Genomic DNA, 25091 nt, shown 5'->3' on the forward strand with positions numbered 1-25091 from the left:
GTGCTTTGCCAAAATGTCTCAGGGCTGCAGCTGCTGCTGTCGCCTCAGTGAAACAAAGTGAGGGTATGGTTTTGGGTCACTCCTTAACCGTAATGGTACCTGACTCAGTAGATGTTCTGTTAAATAGAAAACAGACTTAGCATCTCACATCTGCCCGCTGACTAGGTATGAGTTGATTTGCACCTCACATCAAAATCAGAGATGCTGTTCTTTGAATCCAGTTGAACTTTTGCCTTCTCTGAATGAGGATTACACTAATAACGCATCCCATGACTGCCTGTATGTTACTGAATAGGATACAAAAGGCAGGATCGATTTGAACGATACACCATTGACATCTCCTGATGGAGAGATATTCTGTGATGGCTCTTGTTTTAAACTGCCTAATGGCACTTCCACTGCTGCCTATGCAATCACCACTTTATACAACATTATCGAAAGCAAGAGAATTCCACACAACTCCCCCCAGGCTGCAGAGATAGTTGCCTTGACTAGAGCTTGCGAGATATCCCAGGGGCTTATTGTAAATGTTTATAATGATAGTCAGTATGCCTTTGGAGTAGCTAACAACTTTGGAAGATTTTGGACTGAAAGGGGATTCTTAACATCTCATGGTACAAAGATTAAGCATGGTCCCTTGATAGTACAATTGTTATCCGCATTGGCCCTTCCCAAACAACTGGCTATAATGAAACGCGTAGCACACCAAAGGGTGACTGACGACATTGGAAAAGGAAATGAGTTTGCAGACAAAATAGCAAAACAAACTGCCACTGACCCAGACTTAAGAATGTATGCATTAGATTCTGCTGGGTGGGTTGCAGAAACTGGGATGATGGAGGAGGGCGTTAGTAGTGCGAAGGAGATCCAGGCTGAAGCCACGAAGGAGGAGATTGAGTTTTGGGCTTCTGGACCTGCAGGGTTGGATAATGAGGGTTGTTGGGTAGACAATGAGGAACAGAGGTGGATGCTGCCCAACACATATGTAACAGCTGTAGTTACTATGGCAGATGGGCCAGCCCACATCGGTGCAAAGAGTATTTGTAAACACTTAGACCCAGTATGGTACAATGACAACATTTCCAAAATTGCATTTGAAGTGATTCATTTTGACTTCATCAAGATGGAGCAATGTCAAAACTACAGATATGTGTTAGTAGTGATATGCGCTTTCAGTAAATGGGTTGAGACTTTCCCTTTGAGAGATAACACTGCCGTATCCACTGACAAAGTAATGTTGAAAGAGTGTTTTCCTAGATTTGGGTTACCCAGAGTTATTTGGTCCGATAATGGACCACACTTTATAGCAGCTATCATACTACAGGTATGCGAGGCGCTACAAATTGATAAACAATTTAATTCCCCGAGGCAACCTCAGAGTGCCGGTTTGGTGGAACGTCATAACGTTATCCTTAAGAACAAACTAGCAAAGGTGTGGGCACAAAGTAAACTGAAATGGCCTGACGCCTTACCATTAGCCTTGCTGTCTATGAGAACAGCGGCTCAGTCAATAATGGGACTTTCTCCCTACGAAATTGTTATGGGGAGACCTGCTAATATATGGAATGCACATAGACCTAGAAAACTGTCGGAAATAGCCATTATTGACTGATTATTGTGACCAATTGACTCAAAACATGTGTTTGATTCACCTTTGCCCGAGAAACACGAAGGACCTGGTCATCGCATTCGACCTGGGGACTTCGTGCTAATTAAGGAATTCGAGGGGGACGTCCTGCCTTGCAGCTCGTTGGAAAGGACCTTATCAAGTGCTGCTGGCTACTCAGACGGCTGTCCGAGTCGAGGGCAAGAACCACTGAATCCATGCAGCGCACCTGAAACAAGTGGCCTTGCCTTTACCCTACGACAAGTGGGTTAAGGAGGGGGTTGATGATCCTGAAACCAAAGTGTGTGCCTTTGAATGAGGGCACCCATTTTGATTTGGAGCATAATTTTGAAACTAAACAACTTGAGAATTCAGCACTTTCTTCAGATTCTGATCCCTTGTTTATGGACCACTCTGTACCTGGAGTCACCAGGTACAATTTTCGACCAGGGAAATAGTCAGGGAATGACATTTTTGTAGATTAGGAAAGTGTAGTATGTATACTGCACCCACAAGAAACCAACGACTTTCCCTCCAATCCCCCTAAAGATGGTTCAAGGAGTTCCAGAGGGGAGCAGGGTGAAACGAAGACTACAAGCAAGATCGGCCACGTTGTCAGGTGCCACCTACGGATGAACTTATGAAGCCTGTTTCAGTGAGGCTTCTTAATGGACACTGAAAACTATGCCTATATTTGGGGCATGTAGAATCGAGGACATGGAAAGCTTTGGTACTGAAAAGCCCATATCTAGAGCGCTATGGTCAATGAAGGAGAAGTTGATAATAGCAATTGTAGCATGTGTCGTAATCACATTAATACTTGTATTATGGTACTTCGAGAGTTCACATCTGCTTAGTATACTACTGCCTACTGTCAGCACCACTTTGACTCCTCTCTATGTACACTCTCACTCTCTTGATCCACATGATCTCAAACACAGAAGGATTTCTGTCATGTGCCAATTATTCGACAAGCTCAGTGTACTTTCTCTAATTACAGTTCCACTAACCTTGATTCCTGGGCAAGGATATGAGGTAAGGATAGCTCCCCAATTCAGCCTACCCCCGCTTCTCATAAATGAGCAGAAAGGGCAGGATTTCCCAGGAAACCCTCTGGGGAATAAAACCTGGGAATGTCTTCAATCTTTGGTCATCTTTTGCTTGCGGAGGCTTCCTTTGTCATGGATTCAGGGAGTTAACGGACACTTCAGCAGCAGATACTGTGGTGATATAGAATGCAGACTCAGTATACATATGGCAAAGGACAAGTGAGAGCTCTGTGGAATGGAAGAAATGTTACCTGGGAAGTGAACTCTATACTCTTATTTTGGATGGGAATGGATGGAGAAGTAAGCACTGCTGCGGAGGAGGGCAGAAAAGTCGGGAGAAGGCTTGAGGATACAAAGAGAATAGAAATTAGTAATCCACACAATGGCGTCTCCGTAACTATGGAAACTCCTAACTATACTGAAGCAAAAGGGTGAATTCCTAGAATCTGTAAATGTACCTCTGCGCTTCTTTCGGATTACGTTCAGTGTTAAGAAGGATAAAATGAGTTCTGTCGCAATCCTAAAGAAAGAATTGCATTTAGAATGTGGACCAGTCTGTAGTTTGGAAGTCTTAAGTAACGGTTGTTATAGTAACCGAGAGCGTCCTTACCCGGAAGAACAGAGAGTTCTTTTTAAGAATGTGGCGTTCGAACGCTGAGAGATTCCTTCATGTTAGTCTGCGGAGAGACTGAAAGTACAATATTAATGTGGCAGGGGTTCCCGAACAATAGGAGAAAAAACTGCAGGTGAATGCACGCCTACCCTGTAATCAGAGGCATCTGATCCTCTGTGAAGCCAGATTTCCCAGCAGGAATGTATCGGCGCTGGGGGTGTATCTCTAAGCGGTTCGGAAAGTAAGAAGCAATTAGTAACACTGAGAGAAAGCATAGAACAGAAAGATCTCGGAGTAGTTAAGGGGCGAGCTTACGAGCGTTGGCAGTGGAAAGGAGCAATGCAGAGAGGTTCCCGATACACTGGTAGAAAAGGTGTTTGTAGTGCAGGGGGCGGAGCCACCAGAGCCTGACACTCCAAAAGGCCTGGAACAGCACTCAAGGGAACGGGTGCCATCTTGGAAGTAGAAGGAACCACAGCGCCATATAAGCCAGAGGAACTAGCGGACGCACTCTCTCATAACAATATCCTAATAATACACTCATACAGATCATGAACGCCAGTCATGCAATTTTGAACAAAACTAACTATTGGGCATGTTCTCACCTACCACAACACGGTGATAAAGATTTGGGATGGTACATCTATCCACTCCTTGTTATGCATCGTTTAGAACTCTATGTTTTGGGAAATGGAATGATTGTTCCATCAAAATTACCAGTGGTACTAACATCAATGAATTCGACTGACTAGTTCTGTTACCTCTAGGATGTTCTGTCTTTGCAAATAAAAGTACAACCAATACTGCCGTCACTAAAAGCTCTGATGAGAATGCTAGACCCTACCAATCCATGATCTCATTTAGAATGTCACCAGTAGGAAACAGGGAAGAAATTCCTCCATCCTACACCATTAATCATGATCCTGACAGTTCCATTTTGTCTGCGGAAAGAGGGTTCCTGCTATATGGGCACATATGATAAATGTGTAAACACTGCAGAATAGGCGAATAGGCCCTTATACATTGGGGGATCCATTTATTTTGTCTGTGGCAGGGAAGCGTATTCATGGTTGCCTAAAGATTGGAAAGGTACTTGTTATCTGGGGATATTATTGCCAGGAGTTTGTCACACCTACTGCAGACATACTGAAGCATCGCCCTAGGAGGGGAATAGAGGATGATGATGATACCCCCCTCCAGGTATTGGGAGATGTAGCAAGAGCCATAGTTCCTTTTTGGGGACAAATCATAAACTCACAAGATATTAGGAGATTTGCTAGAGTGTTAGAAAACACTATCAATGAAACAACTGACATATTGTACAACATGACATTAGAACAAAGAGCGATTCGGTTAGTATCTGTTCTGAATAGAATGGTTTTAGATGTCATGTTAGCTGAACATGGTGGACTATGCAAAATGGTTGGGTCTGCGTGTAGTGTATACGTACCCGACTCCTCCCCTACTGTGTTGCAAGCAATCAAAAGGTTACATATACTGAGCTCTGAAGTGCACGTCCCTGAAGGGGATTGGGACATTGAAACATGGGCTTGGAACATGCTTAGGACTTGGAAAATATTCTCAGCACTCACTATTGTCATTGGGGCAATTTTGTTCTGCTGCACACAATGCTTGCCTGTTCCAGGTTCTGCACTAGGAAATTGCTGTTCTAGATCTCCGATTAACCTGGTCCTCATGTTCCTGTAAATATGACTAATGCCTTGATCATGCAAGATGTCCCTGTTAAACAGTTTATGGCTATTAATGTATATTGATAGTGATGATTCTGGTTGTTCTGATGATGATGATACATTGTCACATAATACTAGCAATGTGTTGGCATGGGCCAAAAGGAGGGATTGTAAAAATGCATCCATTCTGTATTGTGTTATATTGTCCTAAGCGCACACACATTGAATCGTACCATCCAAACTCCATCTTGGTTGTTTTGCTCACTTTACCAGGTTTTCATTCCGAATGCGGTAATGATTCACAAAGTCACTACTCCAAAAGCTCTTCCATCATGCCCCTGCACATGAATGCTAAATCTGCTGACTACATTGTTTGTCTTTAACTGAGAGCCTTGAAGAACTGGCACGAATGTAGCTAATCTGTAAATTAGGTGCCTTCCTGTCTTCCTGGACTCTCTTGACTTTCCGCAGCTAATTACGAATGTGCGTCTAGCTGAATAAAGGAATCACAATGCATGGCATATGTAGTTCCGAAAGACCGAGCTACTGAGTCAAAAAGCAGACTGACCTTTTAGTCTAAGAACAACACAGATAATGAAGCACAAGGAATGTTACCTTGTGTTAGGAACAAGATATACTCCTACACCGCACTCTGCTCTGTTCCCAGACAGTTGAGGGATGATGCAGAGCGCTGCAACATGTTGTCACAGTGAAATACCCACGTTCACAGGTCATGAACCATCACCACATGATGACTAGAACGGATTTGCCATGTTGTTAGATATGTATAAAACACGCTCAGTCCCCCAAGGCTTTGTTCACCTTCTCTATGCCTGTATACATGCATTGAAGAATTTGGTTCTGCTTAAGCTTTAATAAACTGTTATATATTTGTTTGCGACTGGTGTGTCTTCATTTATTTGCAGTAGCCTCATATTTGGGACTAACAGGAGGAGACTGCCGTCAGGGGGAGGTGGTGACTCCATCAGACGATAAGCAGTATTCTACCCTTCCTCCTGAAGACCACCCTATAATACCCAAGTTCTTAATGGCATGTCATCCCACAAGTCCCCTTTATTATAAAAATCAGAAAACCCTTCCTTTAGAACACTCTAGACAAAATTCGATTTATACCTCAAACATTCACAACACACATAACATCTCCCGTTTCTGATGTTTCTCTATATTAAACGTCTGAACAACATTTTCAATCCAATAACCAATGGTTTTCCACTCCCATAAAGCCTCAAGTACGGAGATAAAGAAGAGGAAGGAGGAGTTGATGCAGACTAAGTGTAGCCCGAAATCTAATGTGCAGAATAGTTGTTTGGCTGAACCTAAAGTGCGCTCAATATTTAAAAATGATATCTGCTCGCATCGAGGGAGCGGTATGCGAGATAACCGTGCAGGAGAAAGCCAACAGAAGTAAGACGTGCACATCCATGAAGCGTCTCGTGAATGCGAGTCACACATACCGGCGTAGCGTGAAGGAAGGAGAGGTGTAGCAGTCACACCTGAAGGACTTTGGAAGCACTGGGTGCCAAAGCAAAGCTCCTGGAGGTACGGTTGTGCCGGGAAGCAGCATTCTCTGGTCCAAGCCACAGATGGAAAACAGCGAGTGATTGAAAAGCTGCAGGAAACACTGGAGAAACGTCTGGATAGTGCAAGAAGCCAAACCAGGGAGGAAGCATCAGTGCAGAGGCACGCCACAAGTCAGACGCTACGAACTGCCGATGAGTCTGCCCAGAGTCATTAGGGACCCGGGGCGTACCAACACACATGCAATCAAGTGAATTAATTATGTGAGATTGCGATTATGGACAATGCTCAAAAGCGGTTTAAATACAGACAAAAACCAATGTTAAATCAGCGCCCAATGAGAAGAATATTTGAATATACAGCAACAAAACTTGAACAAATACCTATGCATGAGATGTCAATGTGGGGGAAAGCTGGAGCAAGTGTTTTCCTAAGTAAACATATTGAACACAACAAAGTTGATGCGGCTGTAACATTGAAAAAAAGAACAGTGAAACAAATATGAAGTCCTGGCAAAAGGAATACACCAGGCAGTTGACATTTGGTGGGGGAAGTTACCTGGCAGGGAAGTATACCAGGGGATCTGTAAAACCCCAAGGAAGGATTACTGGCAAGAGGAGTACACAAGGCAATCCATTAAAGTTGCACAAAGACACTAGCCTTGTGGCATGATACCTGGCAGGGAGTATACCAGGGGATATAAGAAGTTTATAAACAAGGTCCTGGCAGCCAAATGTACCAGGCATTTGAAACTGTACAAGAACTCTTAACATTTCAGGAAGATACCTGGCAGGGGAGTATACCACGGGATCTGAAGAGCCCATTAGAGGATTCCTGGTAAAGAAGTATGCCCGGCAATCCGTCAAAATACAAGCGCAGATAAAGAAAGCTTATTGTGGAATTTATTTTAAGAACTTTGTGAATCCGGTACAAAGAAACCAAGGAAGTCTTGAATGTCATGGAATATATTGTTTGAGCAGGAACTTTCCAAATCTAGTATAAAGGGTCAAAGGAACTGTTGGATGAAGAGACACTTTTGTGATACCAAGAAACTGTTGTTCAAAAGGAACACTTTTGCCATCCTACCTAAACATGCACGGCAGGGGAACAACCCTGTGGATCCAATGGTTTTCTCTTTGGAAAACACTTTTTGTTGGATTTATCTTTATATTTTGATTATGAACACTATTTATTAAACATAAGTCAGACATTTCCTTGCACCCTAAGGGCCTGATTCACAGACGTGTTTTATATTGGAGCAATCCCATAGGAAAATGTTCTGTGTATCAGGCTCTAAGTTGTTTGTTTCTCGTGTGAGGGTCAGAGTAGAATGCTCTGGACACAAGAACAGTTTCCAAGTTTATAATGACTTGACACAGACTGATATTTAGTTTTAGTTTCCTAGGCAGGGAAATCCTTCTTTAGGATATGGTTAGAGAGACATTTATCCAACCCATTTCTGTTTAATAAATGTCTGACAGTGAGAACCTTAGAACTTTGTGTTCTGTGAAGGCATCAAGAAGCAAGACAACAGACTTAAAGTTCAAAATAAAATGCTTTATTGGGGGGCGTGGCCAACCGCCATGTGAGAAAGCCGTGCTTCGTCTCAGCTCCGCCGATGCGCCCAACATACTGCCATCAATCTGCACCTTAACCTAAGGAAAATATAATAACCCACGGTCCAACTCAGAATTGCTTGCTGTCCCTCCGACGGCAGCCTGGGACCTGCGCGTGCCTCCATAGAGGAGAAACACTGTGGCGAAGGGTGAACACACGAGTCCGAAAATGGCGGCTGCCTGCTGACAGCCGATAAGAGAACAGCCGACAGGAGCCTGCCAGCGGACCCCGCCGACTGACGGGCACACTGCGCAGCAACCAGCGACGTGACACCGGCATCCGAGAGTCTCCCCGGCGCGGGACCTACAGCACCGTCGGAGGCGGAGATACTGCGGAAGCACACGCAGAGAGGCCGGAACCCAGAGATCGGGTGCGCCCGTGAGCGGCACCGCACTAAGAGGTATGGAGGGAAAGGGGGGGCTGGGGAGGACATAGAAAACGCATCCCACCCCCTCGCTAAGACCCACACACGAAACCAGCACGGAGCGGCTAAAGATCTCGCAGCATTCCGCTAAGCAGACCGAGAAGGCCCAAGGTTATAGCCTTAAGAAAGGATCGGGCCCCATTATAGGACAGCTTAATAGCCACAGGGCTGGTCGCAAGCCTTGCGACAGAGATTCAAGCACAGGACAACAGGGGCCCGCCCAGACTGCCAACCCACTCTTGGGCCTTACATTCTATGTACGCCGCCTGCTAGTGCCTCATAAAAACCACCGCAATTGAGCTGCCACGCACAACGTGCCACGGAGCACATACACAAACTGAACTGCATTGCCACATGCTCTGGGGCAACGTAAAGAGCATGACCATCTAAAGCTCATACAGTCCACAACCCCTCACAAAAACCCAACAAGAAAATCGCTATAGCCCATATGTAGATTACCATGATAGTTCAGCCACGCAAGCTGAGCCACGGTACACGTAACCGTACCCAAACTGTAGGATTGCCGGCAACCACTGCAACTGGGACGAGGCGGGCTTGCCAGCACACAGAGGGATGTCCGTAAAAGGCGCCAGGAACAAGCAAAGGCAGACAACAATGGAGACCTTTGCAGCCACGGGCGTCACCAAACCAGACGCCACGACCACAACCTCGGCTGCGGCTGGGGAGGGGCCCCCCGAACCCGCAAACTCACAACTACTAGAAGCCATATTGGCGCTACAAAAAAACATGGAGGGCAAAATAGACGCCGTGGCCATCGATTTAAACCTGCTAAGACAAGACGTGCGCTCTATTCCAGGCAGAACAGAAGCACTAGAGTCTCAGGTAAAGGAAAACACGGAAGCCAAAACCCACCTCTTGAAAGAGGTAGATGCCTTAGCCCAAAAAGTAAAGAACCTTGAAGACAGGGCAGATGAGGCGGAAGGGCGGGCGCGCCCTAACAACATCAGAATTATCGGACTACCGTAGGGAACTGAAGGAAACGACCCCACAAACTTTGTGGAGAACCTGCTGCTGCAGGAAGTCGGAGCAGGAAAATTATCTCAGGGGTTCACAATTGAAAGGGCGCATCGATCCCTCACTAAGCGCCCACCACCAGGGAATCCACCAAGGCCGATATTGCCAAAGTCCTCAATTACAAAGATAGAGAGACGATCCTAGCCCACTCACGAACTGGCGGCCGCATAGAAATAGAATCTGCTAAAATTGCAATCTACCCGGACTACACCCTCCTGGTCCAAAGAAGCAGAGCCCAATACGCCCACATGAAGGCCAGACTGAAAGATGCGGGCTTGCGATACATGCTGCTGTACCTGGCAAGACTAAAGGTCATTCGGAACAATAGAACGTACCTCTTCGATACACCTGAAGTAGTAAATGAATGGATGGACAGGGAGCAGATCCCCGACATAGAAGGAAGGCAACGCAAAACACGAGAAAATGGCACCCCCAGGAAAACCAAATGAAAACCAACTTCTGAGACAGCATATGAAGAAACCCAAATTTGCAGATTGTGGCACCATTGAGCGTCTTGGAGCTGGCCGAGCTCTGCAACAAGACACTACCGAGGAGGGTTGTCCCGCACCCCGAATCTCTTAGGGTAATTCACCCGCCCATAGGGCAACAAGAGACCGTAGATTGAATGGAGCGGAAACAGGAAAGTCAGAACGGGGGGGAACCCCGCTAGACCAGTTTTGTTAATGGTTAACGCCAAGTTTACAGTTCAGAGGGAAGGAAACCCGTTTGTTGAAATCCCGATTCAGTTAGTTAAAGGGGAAATCCAGGACCACCTTGAGCACCACAGACTATTAGATCGATCTAGAGTCAGCAGAGGAACATGCCAGAACAGGCCACAGTGCCGCATGGGGATAGACCAGAGGGCGGTGCCACCATACAGCCAGCCCATATACCCATACACACGCCACATTCATGAATAACACAGTCAAAGTCATGTCCTGGAATGTCAGGGGCCTGAACAGTTACATTAAACAGCACAGAGTCCACACTTTCCTTAAACGCCACAAGATACGAATTGCCTTATTACAGGAGACTCATCTGAACGCACAAAAGCTAGCAGCATTGGCTAAAAACTGGAGGGGGACCCCGATAGGCACCACGTACTCCAACTACGCACGTGGAGTACTGATATGGATCGCCCCCTCCATCCCCATCAACCTGACACACACAAACATCGATAACGAAGGTAGAATGGCCTTGTTAAGAGGCACCATCGAAGGCAGAGAACTCTGCCTAGTGAACACATATGCCCCCAACCACGACAGTATTTTTCCGAGCTTTGTACACCCGGCTCAGTCCAAGTAGAGACGGCATGCTGATATGGGGAGGGGACCACAACTGCACCCTAGACCCACGCATGGACAGATCGGACAGCAAACACACTCGCCCCTCCCCTCCCGCTAAAATATTGAATGCCCTCTTACAACAATACGCCCTGCGAGACCTCTGGAGGGCCCAGCACCCAGAGGGCAGAGCCTATTCCTTTTACTCACCTCCACACGCAGTACACACTAGAATCGACAGCTTACTGGTGAGCGAGGAACACTTAGATACATTCGAGGATACACAATACTTGGCTAGAGTGCTATCGGATCATTCCCCCATAGTTTCCTCATGGACAATAACGGCTCCCAGACCCCCTATACCCACTTGGAGACTTAGAAGCTAAGCACTGTTAGACAAGGCATTCCGAGAGCAGATCCAACAATGTACGACAAACTACTGGCAGACGAACATGGATAGTGTCCAGCACGTCAGCACGGCATGGGAAGCATACAAAGTAGTGATCAGAGGCGAAATGATAGCCACCACAGGGGGAGCCCAAAAATCCAGCACGGCAAAGCTAGCAAGCACCGAAGAAGAACTGAAGCAATTAGAATCCATAGCCTCCTCAGACCCAGCCCACATAGGCAGAATAGTTGAACTAAAGCAGGCCTGCTTACAACACTGGGAGGCCCTCGGAAAGCTCAGCTACGCCAAATATACCGAAAAAAGCCACGCGCTCGGTGATAAACCGGGCAAGCTGCTTGCGTGGCTTTACAAACGAGAAGCCCCCAGAACACCCATCTGCCGTATCCGCGATGCCAATGGCACTGACACGCACTCACAAGCCGCCATAAACCATGCATTCGCCGAGTATTACCAGGCCCTCTACACGGACACCTCGCCGCCAACAGACACAGAAATAGAGGATGTACTAGACATCATTATATTACCACACCTTGAGGAACACGTAGCAGAGTCCCTGGAAGGGCCGGTAACCCCTGAGGAGGTAGCAGTTGTCATTAGAACACTTCCCTCTGGGAAAGCGCCGGGGGCCGGATGGACTCCCAGGCGAGTTCTACAAGGCCTATGAGGAAGTACTAGCTCCGTTACTCTCCCAGGTGTTCAACGAGGCATATGATGTAGGCCAACTCCCTGACACCACGAGGGATGCGGTCATTATACCACTCTTAAAACCCAGCAAAGATAGCAGATAGACCCTTGTCCTTACTAAATACAGACAGCAAGATACTAACGGCAATATTAGCCACGAGGATGCGTAAAGCCATCCCGACCCTGATCCATCAGGACCAAACTGCATACCTGCCCAGCAGAACCATCACCGAAAATCTACATAGACTGCACCATGTCATTTACAGCACTGAAGATAGACAGACGGAATGCGCAGTGGCGTCCCTGGACGCCACCAAAGCATTCGACTCGGTGCGCTGGAAATGGCTTCTGGCTACCATGTCCAAGATGGGCATAGGGCCTAGCTTCACCAGGTGGGTCACACTCATCTACACTAACCCTGAGGCCAGAGTACGCACCAACAACACCTTCTCAGACAAATGGAGGCTAACCAGAGGAACTAGGCAGGGATGCCCCTATCACCCATGCTATACATCCTGGCTATAGAACCAGTGGCAGCATACCTTAGACAAGAATACGGAGACGGGGGCATAGTGGTGGATGGGGTGAATCACCTGATCTCTGTGTACGCTGACGACAAGCTCCTCTATTTAACAAATCCTGTGCACATATTGCCTTACATATTAGAAACCGTAGAAAGATTCCACAGATATACAGGGATTCAGATCAATCAGAACAAATCCTGCCTATACCCCCTAGCCGCCTTGAGCAAGAGAGAGGCAGCAGCCCTCCCAATACTAGCCCTACAATGGGAACCCTCCTCCTTTAAGTACCTAGGCATTAGAGTACACAGAGACCCCAAGAGAGAGCACGCTCTCAACACAGTCAGGGCAAAAGAAGGGCTGGCCAAATCAATGGAGTTCTGGAGCAAGTTGCCGCTCTCGGTGGCGGGCAGAGTGGGACTACTAAAAATGGTGGCATTGCCCAGACTTCTCTACTTCTTCACCAACGTACCATATAAAATACCACAACTATTCTTCAATGAATTGCACAAGCTGTGCAGGACATTTCTGTGGCAAGATGGACGGCGCAGAGTCCCCCTGGACACAATGCAGCGACCCTATGACAAAGGTGGCCTCAGGGTTCCTAATTTCGAACTGTACTACCTAGCTGGACAATTGAAGCATGTGATACAATGGATGGCCGACGAGCCCTCAACAGAAACCCGCCTGCTGCAGCCAGGAGTCAACCAATTGCTACTAAGAGACCTGCTATGGACTGCACCGGTAGCTATACACCCACACTCGTACTTGATCCATTTAGGGTCCCAGATATGGAAACGAGCCTGCAAGGGCACAAAACTACCAGATCCCTACTCTCCACAGATCCCGATAGTTGCCATTATGACTAACAGGCCGGGAAGCCACAGGATACTAAGAGGCATATGGGAAACAAGTGGTGTCGCCACCCTAGGCGACCTGGTGGATGACAAGGGAATCATGAATTTCACTGAGCTACATGAAGCCTCAGGGATCCACACGGGTCAATTCCTACTGCACAGCGCAGTGGTGAAAAGACTAGCGGCCCGTTGGCCCACGGTGGAGACCTGGGATACCGGACACAAGAGCATTGAGGGCCTGCTGGGGGCGGCGGAGGGAGGCCACGAGACCTCCAGAATATATGAAATATTGCTCGACAGCACCACCCACCAAAACCTTAAGTGTAGGGGAAAGTGGGAACAGGAATTTGGCTAGCAGCTTGAAGACAAGGAGTGGGAGGACATCATGAAATAACACAAGAAGGTATCTAGAAACACTAGGTTCCAGCTCATTCAATTCTATATCACAAACAGAGTGTACCTCATACCGGACATCATCTCCAGATTTAGCGGTGCCGAGAATACTGGATGCCCCAAATGCAAAGAACCCCAAGCAGGGATGACACACATGTTTTGGGGATGCCCCACCATACAGACCTTCTGGGCACAAGTCAAAGCCAGGGCGGCTGAGGCGGACGTCACCTTGGAGGTACACACGCCAAAAGCATGCATCCTTGGAAGATACCCCAGAAATAAGAAGAATAGACCATTAAATAGACTAAAAGACCTAATGTATATACTCGCCAAGAGACGTATTGCTATGAACTGGAAACGCCCTCAGGCCCCATGCTTGTCAACGTGGTGGGAAGACCTACGCAAATGGACGAATGCCGAAACGGCCGCCTGGGAGACGGCTCAGATTCAACAAAGACAGGACACCTCGGATGACCTATTTCAATGGGTGGCATTAATAGTTACGTTGTTCAGCCCCAAGGCAGAAGGCTCCTCTGGCGATGACACAAATGACTCACAATAATCACGGAGATGGAACCTGTGGTGCAGCACGTTATGGTCCAGACAGTTGGGAAAGGGGAGGGAGGGCGGGGAGGGTGTTATCGCATTGTTAAGATTGTAAACAATAAAAACAAATTAAAATAAATAAATAAAATGCTTTATTAAATCGATGTCAGGATGGTTGAAGGCCTAACTTGCCCTATGGTAAGGTGGGATTTCCCTACCTGAATGAAACTAAGGAAAGTCTGAGTCTGAACGTTCAACTTAAAAGTCTGTGTCCAAAACCTGTCCTTGCCCTCACAGCTAAAGCTAAACAATGTTTAGGGATGTAAAAAATAAAATATATTGTGATGGACACAAAGTTCTGAGCTTCTGCCAGCTCCTAGCCTCCTCTTCAGCTCCCCTTCCTCCAAGTTCAAGAAAGTTCCACAAATCCTTGAGGTTCCTTTTCCCCAGGTTCTAGGCAATAAAGTTCTGTAGAATCCTCAGGGTTCCCTTCCCCAAGCTTAAGGCAACAGAAATCAAAAGAAAAGGGTCTTGGGGCTTTGTCCTCAAGACAGCATTGCAGTTCATCAAGTCTCGGCATTCCATTCCACAAGACTTCAACATGGTAACTTATACTGGCCTCAGTCGTTCAATTTTTAACAAAACTCCAGGTCAACTTGACACTCCTTCTGGATTGCATTAAAAGTTCATTCACAGTGCTCTTGCTTGGTTTGTTTCACAATGTCTTTATCTTTCACAATTGGAGAGTTCCTTGGTCATGTGTACAGATTCACATGCACTTAGCTTCTTCTTAATGGCCTCTTGGCTTTGCCACAATGTGTCACACATCCTATGCCGGTTTTGGGCCTTGCTGCACTGTATTTATTCACAAAGTTCACTCTGTGGTGGGTTTAATAATGTCCCACCTTTCTGTCATGCTCTTTCACGCTTTTGCTGTTATTTTGTATGTTGCTTTCAAATGGGTGCTTTCCATTTACTTTTCATTAGTTCGTAGCTTTGCTCTCAAAGTTTTCATATAGTTGGGTATTTAAATACTTTTTCCATGAATATTTACTTTGCAGCTTAATTTCCAGGCCACCTCTGACTTTGGGTTTGTTCCCGCTCTGTGCATGCTGTACATGCTTTTTGGCTCACTCTGCATTCATTCTGCTTACATCCAGCCCCTTCGGAGCGCCCCAGTTGCGAGTGATGGTCCCTTTCAATCATCGGTCTCAGGCGGTCCTGTCGGGTAGCTGCTCTGGACTCCTCCTGCTTCACTGGCTCTCTGGAATCGCCGGCAGCTCCGCTTCCGCTGACGCCAATGGCAGTTTCCTTTCACTTCCCTTGCTCGCAGCTCCTGCTGCGTTTCCTGGACCACAGAGGCTCACACACCTAAAGAATTCCAGCAACCCAACTTCTCCTGGGCTCCACAGGTCTGCCGGCATCCTGGCATCTCTGCAGGACCCATCATGGCTGCCTCCTCACGAGCAGGGTCCCCTACTGGTCTCTCCCATGCAAGCCTCCCTGTTGGACTCTCCCATGCAGGCCATCCTGTTGGTCTCTTTGCTACTCTCTTGGTCTCATCTTATACACCTGCAACCACTTGACAGGTTGCAGGTGTGAACTCTAAATTGAACTTGCCGGACTATAATTAGAGTGACATGCCTGACCTTCACTGTAGTCTGCAGGCACATACCTCGTCACAGTACCAGTGTGGAGTTACAGGTGTTCACTGCTCCTAGTCGCTTCTTCCTCGTCTCAGTACTCTCATAGAAAATATGTGAGAAAACGAGGGTTGCTGTTTGACAATAGCCCATAAAGGCCGGGGGAGGGTTACGTTGGTTTTCAATAGATAAAGGGGATACCATGTCTCACCTGTGGGTTCCCCAATCCCCAAAGACCCTCCCTTGCTTCTCCAACCCCAGGGATCCAAAAGTGAAGGCCTTTCCCTGGCCACCCGAGAAGAGAATACATGGGGAGTAGGAGTGAGGATACCCTCAGGTTTCTGACAGTTCGCCTCTCATTTCTGACCCCTGACACTCGCTTCTCCAACCCCAGGGATCCAAAAGTGAAGGTCTTTCCCTTGCCACCCGAGAAGAGAATACATGGGGAGTAGGAGTGAGGATACCCTCAGGTTTCTCACAGTTCGCCTCTCATTTCTGAGCCCTGACACTTCACAAAGGAGAAGGTAGGCTCCTATTCTGGGGTATTGCTTTAATTTATACTGTATTTGTAACCATACTCTAGTCTCCATCAAATATGTGTTAAATCTATCTAGCTTACTTGCCACTGCACAATCTCACATGTTTAAGTCATATTATTTCAAGGTTAAGTTTTAATTTTTAAAGCTTTAATTTATGATCTTATAGTTAATAATGCTATCTGCTATTAAACTTTATTTAACATTTAGCTCTATGATGCTTCTTTTTACTGCACAATATTTCCATCCTATCACTTCGTATTGCCATTTTTTCTGTGACTGAAGGGGCGCTTCAGTGCGATGCAGCCTCTACATAAAGGGGACAGAAATGGTCAGATTATCTCCCACCTATGATGGGCTATGTCTTAATTGTGTAAGTCATTTTCCGTGTAAGTAAAGGCCACATCCTTGGCATTTTACTTTTGCTGCATCAATTTATCAACGTGTTCCACTCTCGCTCAAACAGGAATAGGCCATATAACAAATTGTCTGAATAGCTGATCCATGAATGGTTTACCACCATCTAAGGATATGGCATATTTCGACTCACAATGTTCATGCTTCCAGGCAGCTTAAACACTGACTGCTGCATAAAACGACTCAGTATTATAGTATGCATGATTTGCTACGTACAAAGAAGAATATCAGGATCACCAAACCATCTTCTCACACTGCACATTCAGACAGGACACTTTCTCACCTCTCTTTCAGTGGCCAATGTGGTTTTGGCTTGGGTGGGGGTTAGTGGAGAGATCCTCCATATAACCTACTTTAACTCTTCTTTCTGTGTTTTCCAGCATTGTTTCTGCAGATGGCCAAACTTGGCTCTAACAGTTCTGTCAGCATGCTCAACACTACCAGGTAACTGCTCTGCTTTCAGCTGGAGGGAATTCACTGTGACTATCTGGTCTAGTAGCCTCCACAACTCATAGGAACATCTTGAGCACATTTCAAGGTACTCACACATCCATAACCTGATTTAAACTAATATCACTAAAGCACTGTACTAGAATCTGCCTCCATGAAAGTTTCTTTCCTATTTAGGTCAAATTTATTTGGATGAAAACAACCATATCTTTACATCTATCCTAGAGATGAACAAGTTACTTCTTACCTGGTAACGTTCTTTCGATGGGATGTTCCTCCAAAGTATTCCTTATCTTGATTGTTTATCTCCAGCATGCTGGCCTCGGAATTTTTTTTTCAGTAGAGGGCGCTGCGCGTCGATGTCCCTCGAGCCGATGTCCCTCGACAACCTCCGTATCGGCGCCGACGTCATCATGCGTATAAATAGACTCACGCAGCGTCCGTTGTTCAGTTCCGTTTTGACATTAACAGTTGTTTTACATGAATTGGTTAGTGAACCAGAAGGAGCGCAAGCTGTAACCACAAGGGAAGTTTTACTGAGGGGATGGATGGGAGGGGCGATAAGGAATACGTCGGAGGAACATCCCATCGAAAGAATGTTACCAGGTAAGAAGTAACTTGTTCTTTGAAGGGATTGTGTCCTCCGACGTATTCCTTAACCTGATAGACTCCCATAGCAGTGGTGTGTAACTGGAGGAGTAAAATTGCCATGTTTTCCTTCAGAAGTGAACAGAGTGCAACACAGCTCTGCCAAATCTAGTCTCTTGGCTAGAGGAGGAATCCAGGTTGTAAAATCCTGTGAAGGTATGTGCAGACGACCATGTGGCAGCCGCACATATGTCTCGGATCGGTACCCCTCTGAAGGGCCGAAGAGGCAGCGATACCCCTGGTTGAATGAGCCCTAAGATTTTGAGGAGGCTCTTTCCCTGCCAGTTTGTAACATTCCAGAAAGGCTAAAATAATCCATCTGGAAATGGTTTCTTTGTTATCGGTAATCCCAATTTGTGCCCTGAGTAACCTACAAACAGTTGGTCTGCTTGCCTAATCCTAGCAAGTCTGCTGATATAAAAGCTCAAAGCCCGCCTTGGGTCCAGCCTATGCAGCCTTTCTTCCTCTTTCCCCGGATGGTGAGGGGGATAAAATGAAGGCAAGGTAATCTTCTGAGTGATGTGGAATTCAGAAGCCACCTTTGGGAGAAAATTAGGCTTCACTTGTAGGACAACTTTGTCTTTATGAAAAATTGTATGAGGGGGTTTACAAGATAGAGCCTGTAATTCGCTCACCCTCCTAGCAGATGTCAATGCCACTAATAAGACAGTTTTAAGGGTGCGAAACCTTAGTGAACAAGAGTGGAGTTGTTCAAAAGGAGTACCCATCAGGAAATTTAAGACTAAATTTAAGTCCCATAAGGGAACTTGGAATGGTCTTGGAAAATGGACATTGGTTAATCCCTTCAGAAATTGTATTACTAAGGTTAACTTGAAATACGATGGTTCCTCTGCAGTGCGCTTGAAGATCGATAGCGCTGCGAGATAGCCCTTGATAGTGCCAACCTGAAGGCCCGAATTTGCCAAATAGAGTAGAAAAGATAACACTGTTGGTGTGCCACATGAAAAGGGGTCGATATTCTTAACTCTACACCAGCTGCAAAATGTGTTCCAACGGCAGCGGTATAAAGTCTTTGTTGCTGGCCTTCTTGCCGAAAGAAACACCTCCATGACGTCATCTGGGAGGTTCCAATCCTTGTATCTCAAACTTTCAGATACCAAGCGTGAAGGTTGAGGGTTCTGATGTCTGGATGGGGAAACTGACCTCCTTTCTGCGAGAGAAGATTCTCCTTGAGTGAAAGACGAATTGGAGGGCAGATGGACATGTCCAGAAGGTCCGGGTACCACGGTCTCCTGGCCCAGTCCGGGGCAATTAGGATCATGGCTTTCCGGAACCTTCTCAACCTCCTGATCATTTGAGGAATGACAGGGACTGGAGGAAACGTGTACAGAAGTGGAAACTCCCAGTCCACTACGAACGCGCCCCTTAGAGCTCCTCTCAGGGAAAATTCCCTTGAACAAAATTGATCGCACTTCCTGTTGATGCTGGTGGCGAACAGATACACTTGAGGGGTTCCCCAAAGGGTGAAGATCTGTTGAAGGACTTCCTGAGCTTGTTCCCACTCGTGGAGACTGTACTCTGCCTGCTCCAGAGTGTCCGCTGTCAAGTTTTTCTCTCCGGCTAAGTGAACTGCCGATAGAGAGATTCCTTCTTGAATTGCCCAAAACCAGAGCTGCATCACCTCTCTGCACAGAGGCAGTGATCCTACGCCTCCTCTTTTGTTGAGGTAGTGCATGGCCACTGTGTTGTCCGTCATTATCAGGACATTTTTCCCTTGTACAGATGGCAGAAAAGCCTTCAGCGCTAGTCTGATTGCTCTCAGCTCTAACAGGTTGATATGTAGTCTGGACTCCGATGGAGACCAACGACTGCTGATGGTCAAGTCGTTGGTATGGGCTCCCCACCCCGTGAGTGAGGCATCTGTGACTACTGTTATCTCCGGCCATGGTTGCCAAAACAGTTCTCCTTTCAAGATGTTCTCCTGGCAGGCCCACCACTGAAGGTCTTGAGCCACCTTGTCCGGAACCTGAAGGAGATCTGTCATTCTCCCTGAGAATTGCGACCACTGAGTTCTTAGTGCCCACTGAAGAGATCTCATCCTCAGGCGAGCCTCTGGCACAAGAAAGATGCAGGATGCCATGAGGCCTAGCAACATCAAAAAGTCAAAGGCTGGGAGACGCTGGGCATTTTGAAACTTGGTGACCATCTGCAGAATATCTTGAGCCCTCACCTCTGGTGGCGAGGCTTTTCCGAGGGAAGTGTCCAGGACCGCTCCAATGAACTGGAGTCTCTGTGATGGTATCATCTGTGACTTCTTTAAATTGAGGGAGAAGCCCAGTTTGTGAAGGAAGTGGCAGACATAATCTAGCTGGATCTGAGCTTGTTCCGGAGATACAGCTCTGATCAGCCAATCGTCCAGGTAGGGGTAGACGTGAATCCCTTCCCTCCTTGGACTTGCAGCCACTACCGACATTAGCTTGGTGAAGACCCTCGGGGCGGAGGTCAGCCCAAATGGCAGAACTCGAAATTGATAATGAGAGCCGCCAATTGCGAACCTCAGGTATTTCCTGTGTTTGAGATGGATTGGCACATGGAAATAAGCATCCTGAAGGTCCAGAGATACCATCCAGTCCTGGAGCTGGAGTGCCTGAAGGATCTGAGAAAGTGTTACCATCTTTTTTGTGTTGGCTTTTAAATGCGGCAATATGACATCCCGTGCCCCTCCACGATGACACCTTCCCCCGCCGGTTTTTATGTTAAATGGGGGGTTTCAATACCCTAAATTCCCCCTTTCCCCACCCACCCCTCTTCCCCGCACAACACCAAATCCACACACATACATTCACAAAAACACTCACACAGGCACTCACCTGACAGCTCTGTACTGTCATAGAGCGGTCATTCTAAATCAATATTTTTTTCGGTCCAGTGAAAACTAGGTTTTCACTTAGGACCGTTTTAGATCTACATGTCCTTTCACAAGAGCACAGGTGACATGTACTAACCAAATACAGTCATACAATTTGCAGTGGTTTTAATCAGGTGCAGATCTATGAGGTGATGACATTTACAATGCACATACACAGAAATCAAAAGTGTTTCTTGCTGGAAAGACTAAGGATACTCTGAGTACAGCAGGTCCTCAATGAGGGTGCCAATTTTCTGAAAAGTAACCCCTGTAGCCCAAACAGCCACAAGAGGGTCAAGCCTCTATTCACTCACATATGTAGCTTCTTTCATCATCTCTTATCCCTCTGCTTTCTTTTGCTAACCATTCTGGCTTTCCACTTATGCGCACCAGAGCCCCCCCTTCCTGCCTACCTTGCTGGCAAGATGGTGACCTGGCTGATGTGCTTAACTGTGTAGGCAAGGCAGACAGCAAGGAGACTCCAATGGTTGGCTCTCCTATCACTAGCAATCTGTACCTCTCTGGACATTCCTGGCCACACAGTAGACTAGACTCTAGCAGACGACATGGTCTACAGAGGAGTCCCTCAATAAATACATGATGAATCTCCCACGCACAACAGCCATTTTTGGATGGCCGGCACTCGCACATATGCCCTGCTATAGGTGTAAAGACCGGCAATCGAATCATAATACCTACATAGCGCACAGTTGGCATTTTGTGCTTTTTAACAAAACCTTTAACACTGGCCAATATTTATTGTTGCTTAGGATTTTTCAAACACCACATTAATCACTTGCCTGTGGGTAAGCACTTTTGACATGGATTCTTTTGTATAAAACAGTGTGGAAGGGAATAGTTTCTTACCTGTAACTCCATTTCTCCAGCATTGGTATCTTTCATGGATTCACATGCGCCCGCCAACCTCCCCGGAATGCAATGTATTTGCGTGATAAGTTTAACCCTTCCTACTTTGGAGGGGCCGAAATCGGAAGGGGAGCCGCGGGGGCGGGCCTCTTATACTGGGACGGCCTACGGAGCATGCGTAGGGGGGTCCTAAAAGGACGTAGATAGGACACAAAAGTGTCGGAAGTTTTCCTATAGGAAAAGGCTATATATGTGTACCGAGGGTCCCAGTCTGACGACGGGGAATATTCTAAGCATGTGAATCCATGAAAGATCCAATGCTGGAGAAGGTTTGGATACAGAATAATTTAAAAACAACAAAGGAGGGTATAAGTGGAATTTTGCAAAGGAAAGACGAAAAGCATTTACAGTTGATAAAAGCCGTTTGAAACTAAATGCTGCAGCATTTACTTAATTTGATCAACTCATTAATAATTATTTGTTTTTATGCATTGTCAAATTAAATAAAAAGTCATGTGTAGGCCAGTGCATGTCTGATTTTTGAACATTTAGTCCACAACTTTGTGTCAACACAAATAGGCTACAAAGAACGTTTAGTAGTCTGCTCTTTACAGTGCCTTCTACCACGCTGTTGGCATTACAAACACCACTGCAAGTTATGGTAGTTACTTCATGTGTAGTAGGTCTGCAAACTATAACCTGGTGGCTCCTTTAATGTTTCTAATTTATGTTATGAAGTGGGAACAAAGTATGGACTAAAAATCTGTTATCTAATCTGTTTAACTTTTACCACAAATGTCCCATCATTTTACCTCTGACAATTTTGTTTCCTCCCCAATGAGGGACTATGTCTTCTGAAGCCTCATGAACTGAAATACCTTCCAGGCAGAAAAACGGACTACCTCAAAAGTAGAGTGCTTCTGCAAGACATTCAAGCCTCCTATTCTTACATTGAACATTTGCAACCCCTTTAATTTAATATATTCTTCCATTTAATTGTATAGTATCTTGATGCCCAGTTGTGTGGTGAAGAAACAGAACTAATCATATGATAAAGGTAGGGTTCTACTTTGAGGCAGACATATTCACTTACGTTGTAAGCAAGTAGGTTACAATCATCATTTTAGACCCATGAATGCTAGAACCAAAAAGGCAACATTTGACACCAGTCTTGAGCTTTAAGTTATTCTATACTATGCTCTATGATCAAAGATGGATGAAAACAGTTCCTGCCTTGCTCCATCAAAAGTTACATCCTTTTATAAGGAAGACATGAAACAACCAGAAATATTTCATATACTTCACCCAACTTTAGCAGTTCACACAGTTAAAGTGCTCTCTTGAAAGGACTTTCCATACAGGTTATTCCTGAATTACACAAAAAGCTTTCTTGACCACAAAAATTAAGAACTTTTAAATGGGTGTCACAGGCGTTATGATTATTTCCTGGTCTTCAAGGGTGAAGTGTTCAAGTGAATTTTTTCATTTGGGCAGCGTGCAAACCAGATCGGAGACAGAAGTTGGTCTTGCCTCCACAAGCCAAAACATAAACCAATCCTGTGACCACTTAACCATTTAAACACAAAACAGAACCGCTGACTGTTGGGGAGCGTGCATACCTATACAGGGGGAAGCATGTTCAAAATGAAGCATACCTATTCGAGGATCTAGAGGCACTTTTCCCAGAAGAGGAATTTCTAAATCCCGACACATCTTCTCTGCACCACCTGTTGTTGGAGGGAAGATTTGAGATTCATTCTGCAACAAACAAAAACAAGTTATTTCAGTGTGAGGGAAGACTTCTTGAGAAAACAGATCATATAGCGTTCTAGATATATGAAATGACCCAAACAGTAAACTCAAGATGGGCATATTCTTGGAATTCAAGTACACTAGGTTTTCATCACAAGCTTTTTTTTTATTTTTATAAATGAACTTTTGTGAAAGCTGGAATGTGACATTTTGTCCAACACTAAAAGGTATACCTTGTGATCAGTTAGCACCTACAGGTTGTGGTCAAAGGTGAACCATCTTAATGTAAAGAGAACACCAAAGCAACATGGATACTACTCAAGAGTTTGTTGGAGCCCATTAAGTTTAATAGAATCTTAAAGGCACATTTATTATTATTATTATTATTTACAGAAGTGGCCAAATAAAATACAAATCACGGCTGCCAGGGATTGTGCAGTTTATTCTAAAACATTCAATGAATTAGACAGAATTAGGATGTCTAAATTGCTTTAAAAATATTGCATCCGTTAGGACTTCTTTAGAATGCATCTGCCATTGCTGTGCTTTGTGTTATGGGCAAAGTAAACTACTGAAATGGTCTTATAGTCCCAAATGTAGGTTGGCTTACTGATAAAGATATCACTTGTGTTCTGTGTCTTTGCTTTTTAGTTAGAAGTACAGCAGAGTTTCTAAAATATTTGTAAACCATATCTAATAAATGGAGTAGAAAGGATGTCCCTGACATCATGCGCTGAAGCACATTAGACTGAGTTATACAGAAACAGGGTAGCACCCTGGTCACGTAGGTGCTGAGTCAGCAATATATTCCACAATGAATAAGTGTGTATGCAAGGATTTAATCCAATCTGATGAAGTTGATCACAGAGGTTGTTTTAATTAGAATATCAGCCAACACGTGTTTCGACCATCCTCAGTCTTTTTCAAGGCTGTGAACAATGTTGTCTCATATTACAAAATGAATCAGCATTTATATTACACCCAAATAGTGAATCCCAGAATAAGTGTTGTAGGAACCAGAAGTGGGGTGCATCATGTAAGTGAGTTGATTAAGTTGGGCATATGTCACAGCATTAAAATACAGGACGATAGTCATGATCACATTTCATAGAAGCAATTGATAGAAGCACTAATACAGCGCACCCGTGCATGGTGTTTTGATTACAATTGTGTGCACGTGAGAATTAACCTGGGAGAGAACTGGAAGAAAAAGAAGAGAACATGATATTAATTGAACTACAGCCCACTGTGCCGTATGTCAATGGTATGATATGGCATTTATAATGCGTCTATACAGAAGTGTTTCAAGGCTCGACGAGGCAAGGGAGGGGAACAGAGGGAAGACAGAGATAACGATCTTACTAGGCCAGGTGACATTGAGATCGCGCAAGTGCAGCGGAAGGGCGGAAGGGGAACGTGCAGGGGGGAAGGAGCAGTGCAGTACATGGGAACGACAATATAAATGAATGGATAAAGCAAAGTAAAAGTGTGGCCAGCTGGTGGCAAGTGTAAGGGTAAGTGCAGACATCGGGTGTCAAGTTCTGGTAGGGGGCTTTAGGGATACAGAAAACAGTCCCCAAGTGCATGGAATGTCAGGGAGGCAGTGCAGGGGTGCAACAACTGGCAGGGCAGAGGACCTGGG

The 25091-nt window shown here is 45.7% G+C and overlaps 1 protein-coding gene across 2 annotated transcripts in view; it reads right to left on the reverse strand.

The window, feature by feature from the left end:
• Positions 1-25091, reverse strand: part of NUBP1 (NUBP iron-sulfur cluster assembly factor 1, cytosolic) — a 339483-nt gene that overhangs the window by 37351 nt on the left and 277041 nt on the right. For both annotated transcript variants that reach the window (XM_069647833.1, XM_069647831.1), the window contains one exon: positions 23353-23455. In XM_069647833.1, the coding sequence (XP_069503934.1) occupies positions 23353-23455 (103 nt within the window). The remainder of the gene's footprint in view (positions 1-23352; positions 23456-25091) is intronic.

The sequence above is a fragment of the Ambystoma mexicanum genome, chromosome 2q, assembly GCF_040938575.1.
Source record: "Ambystoma mexicanum isolate Mex_15411 chromosome 2q, UKY_AmexF1_1, whole genome shotgun sequence".
Taxonomy (NCBI): domain Eukaryota; kingdom Metazoa; phylum Chordata; class Amphibia; order Caudata; family Ambystomatidae; genus Ambystoma; species Ambystoma mexicanum.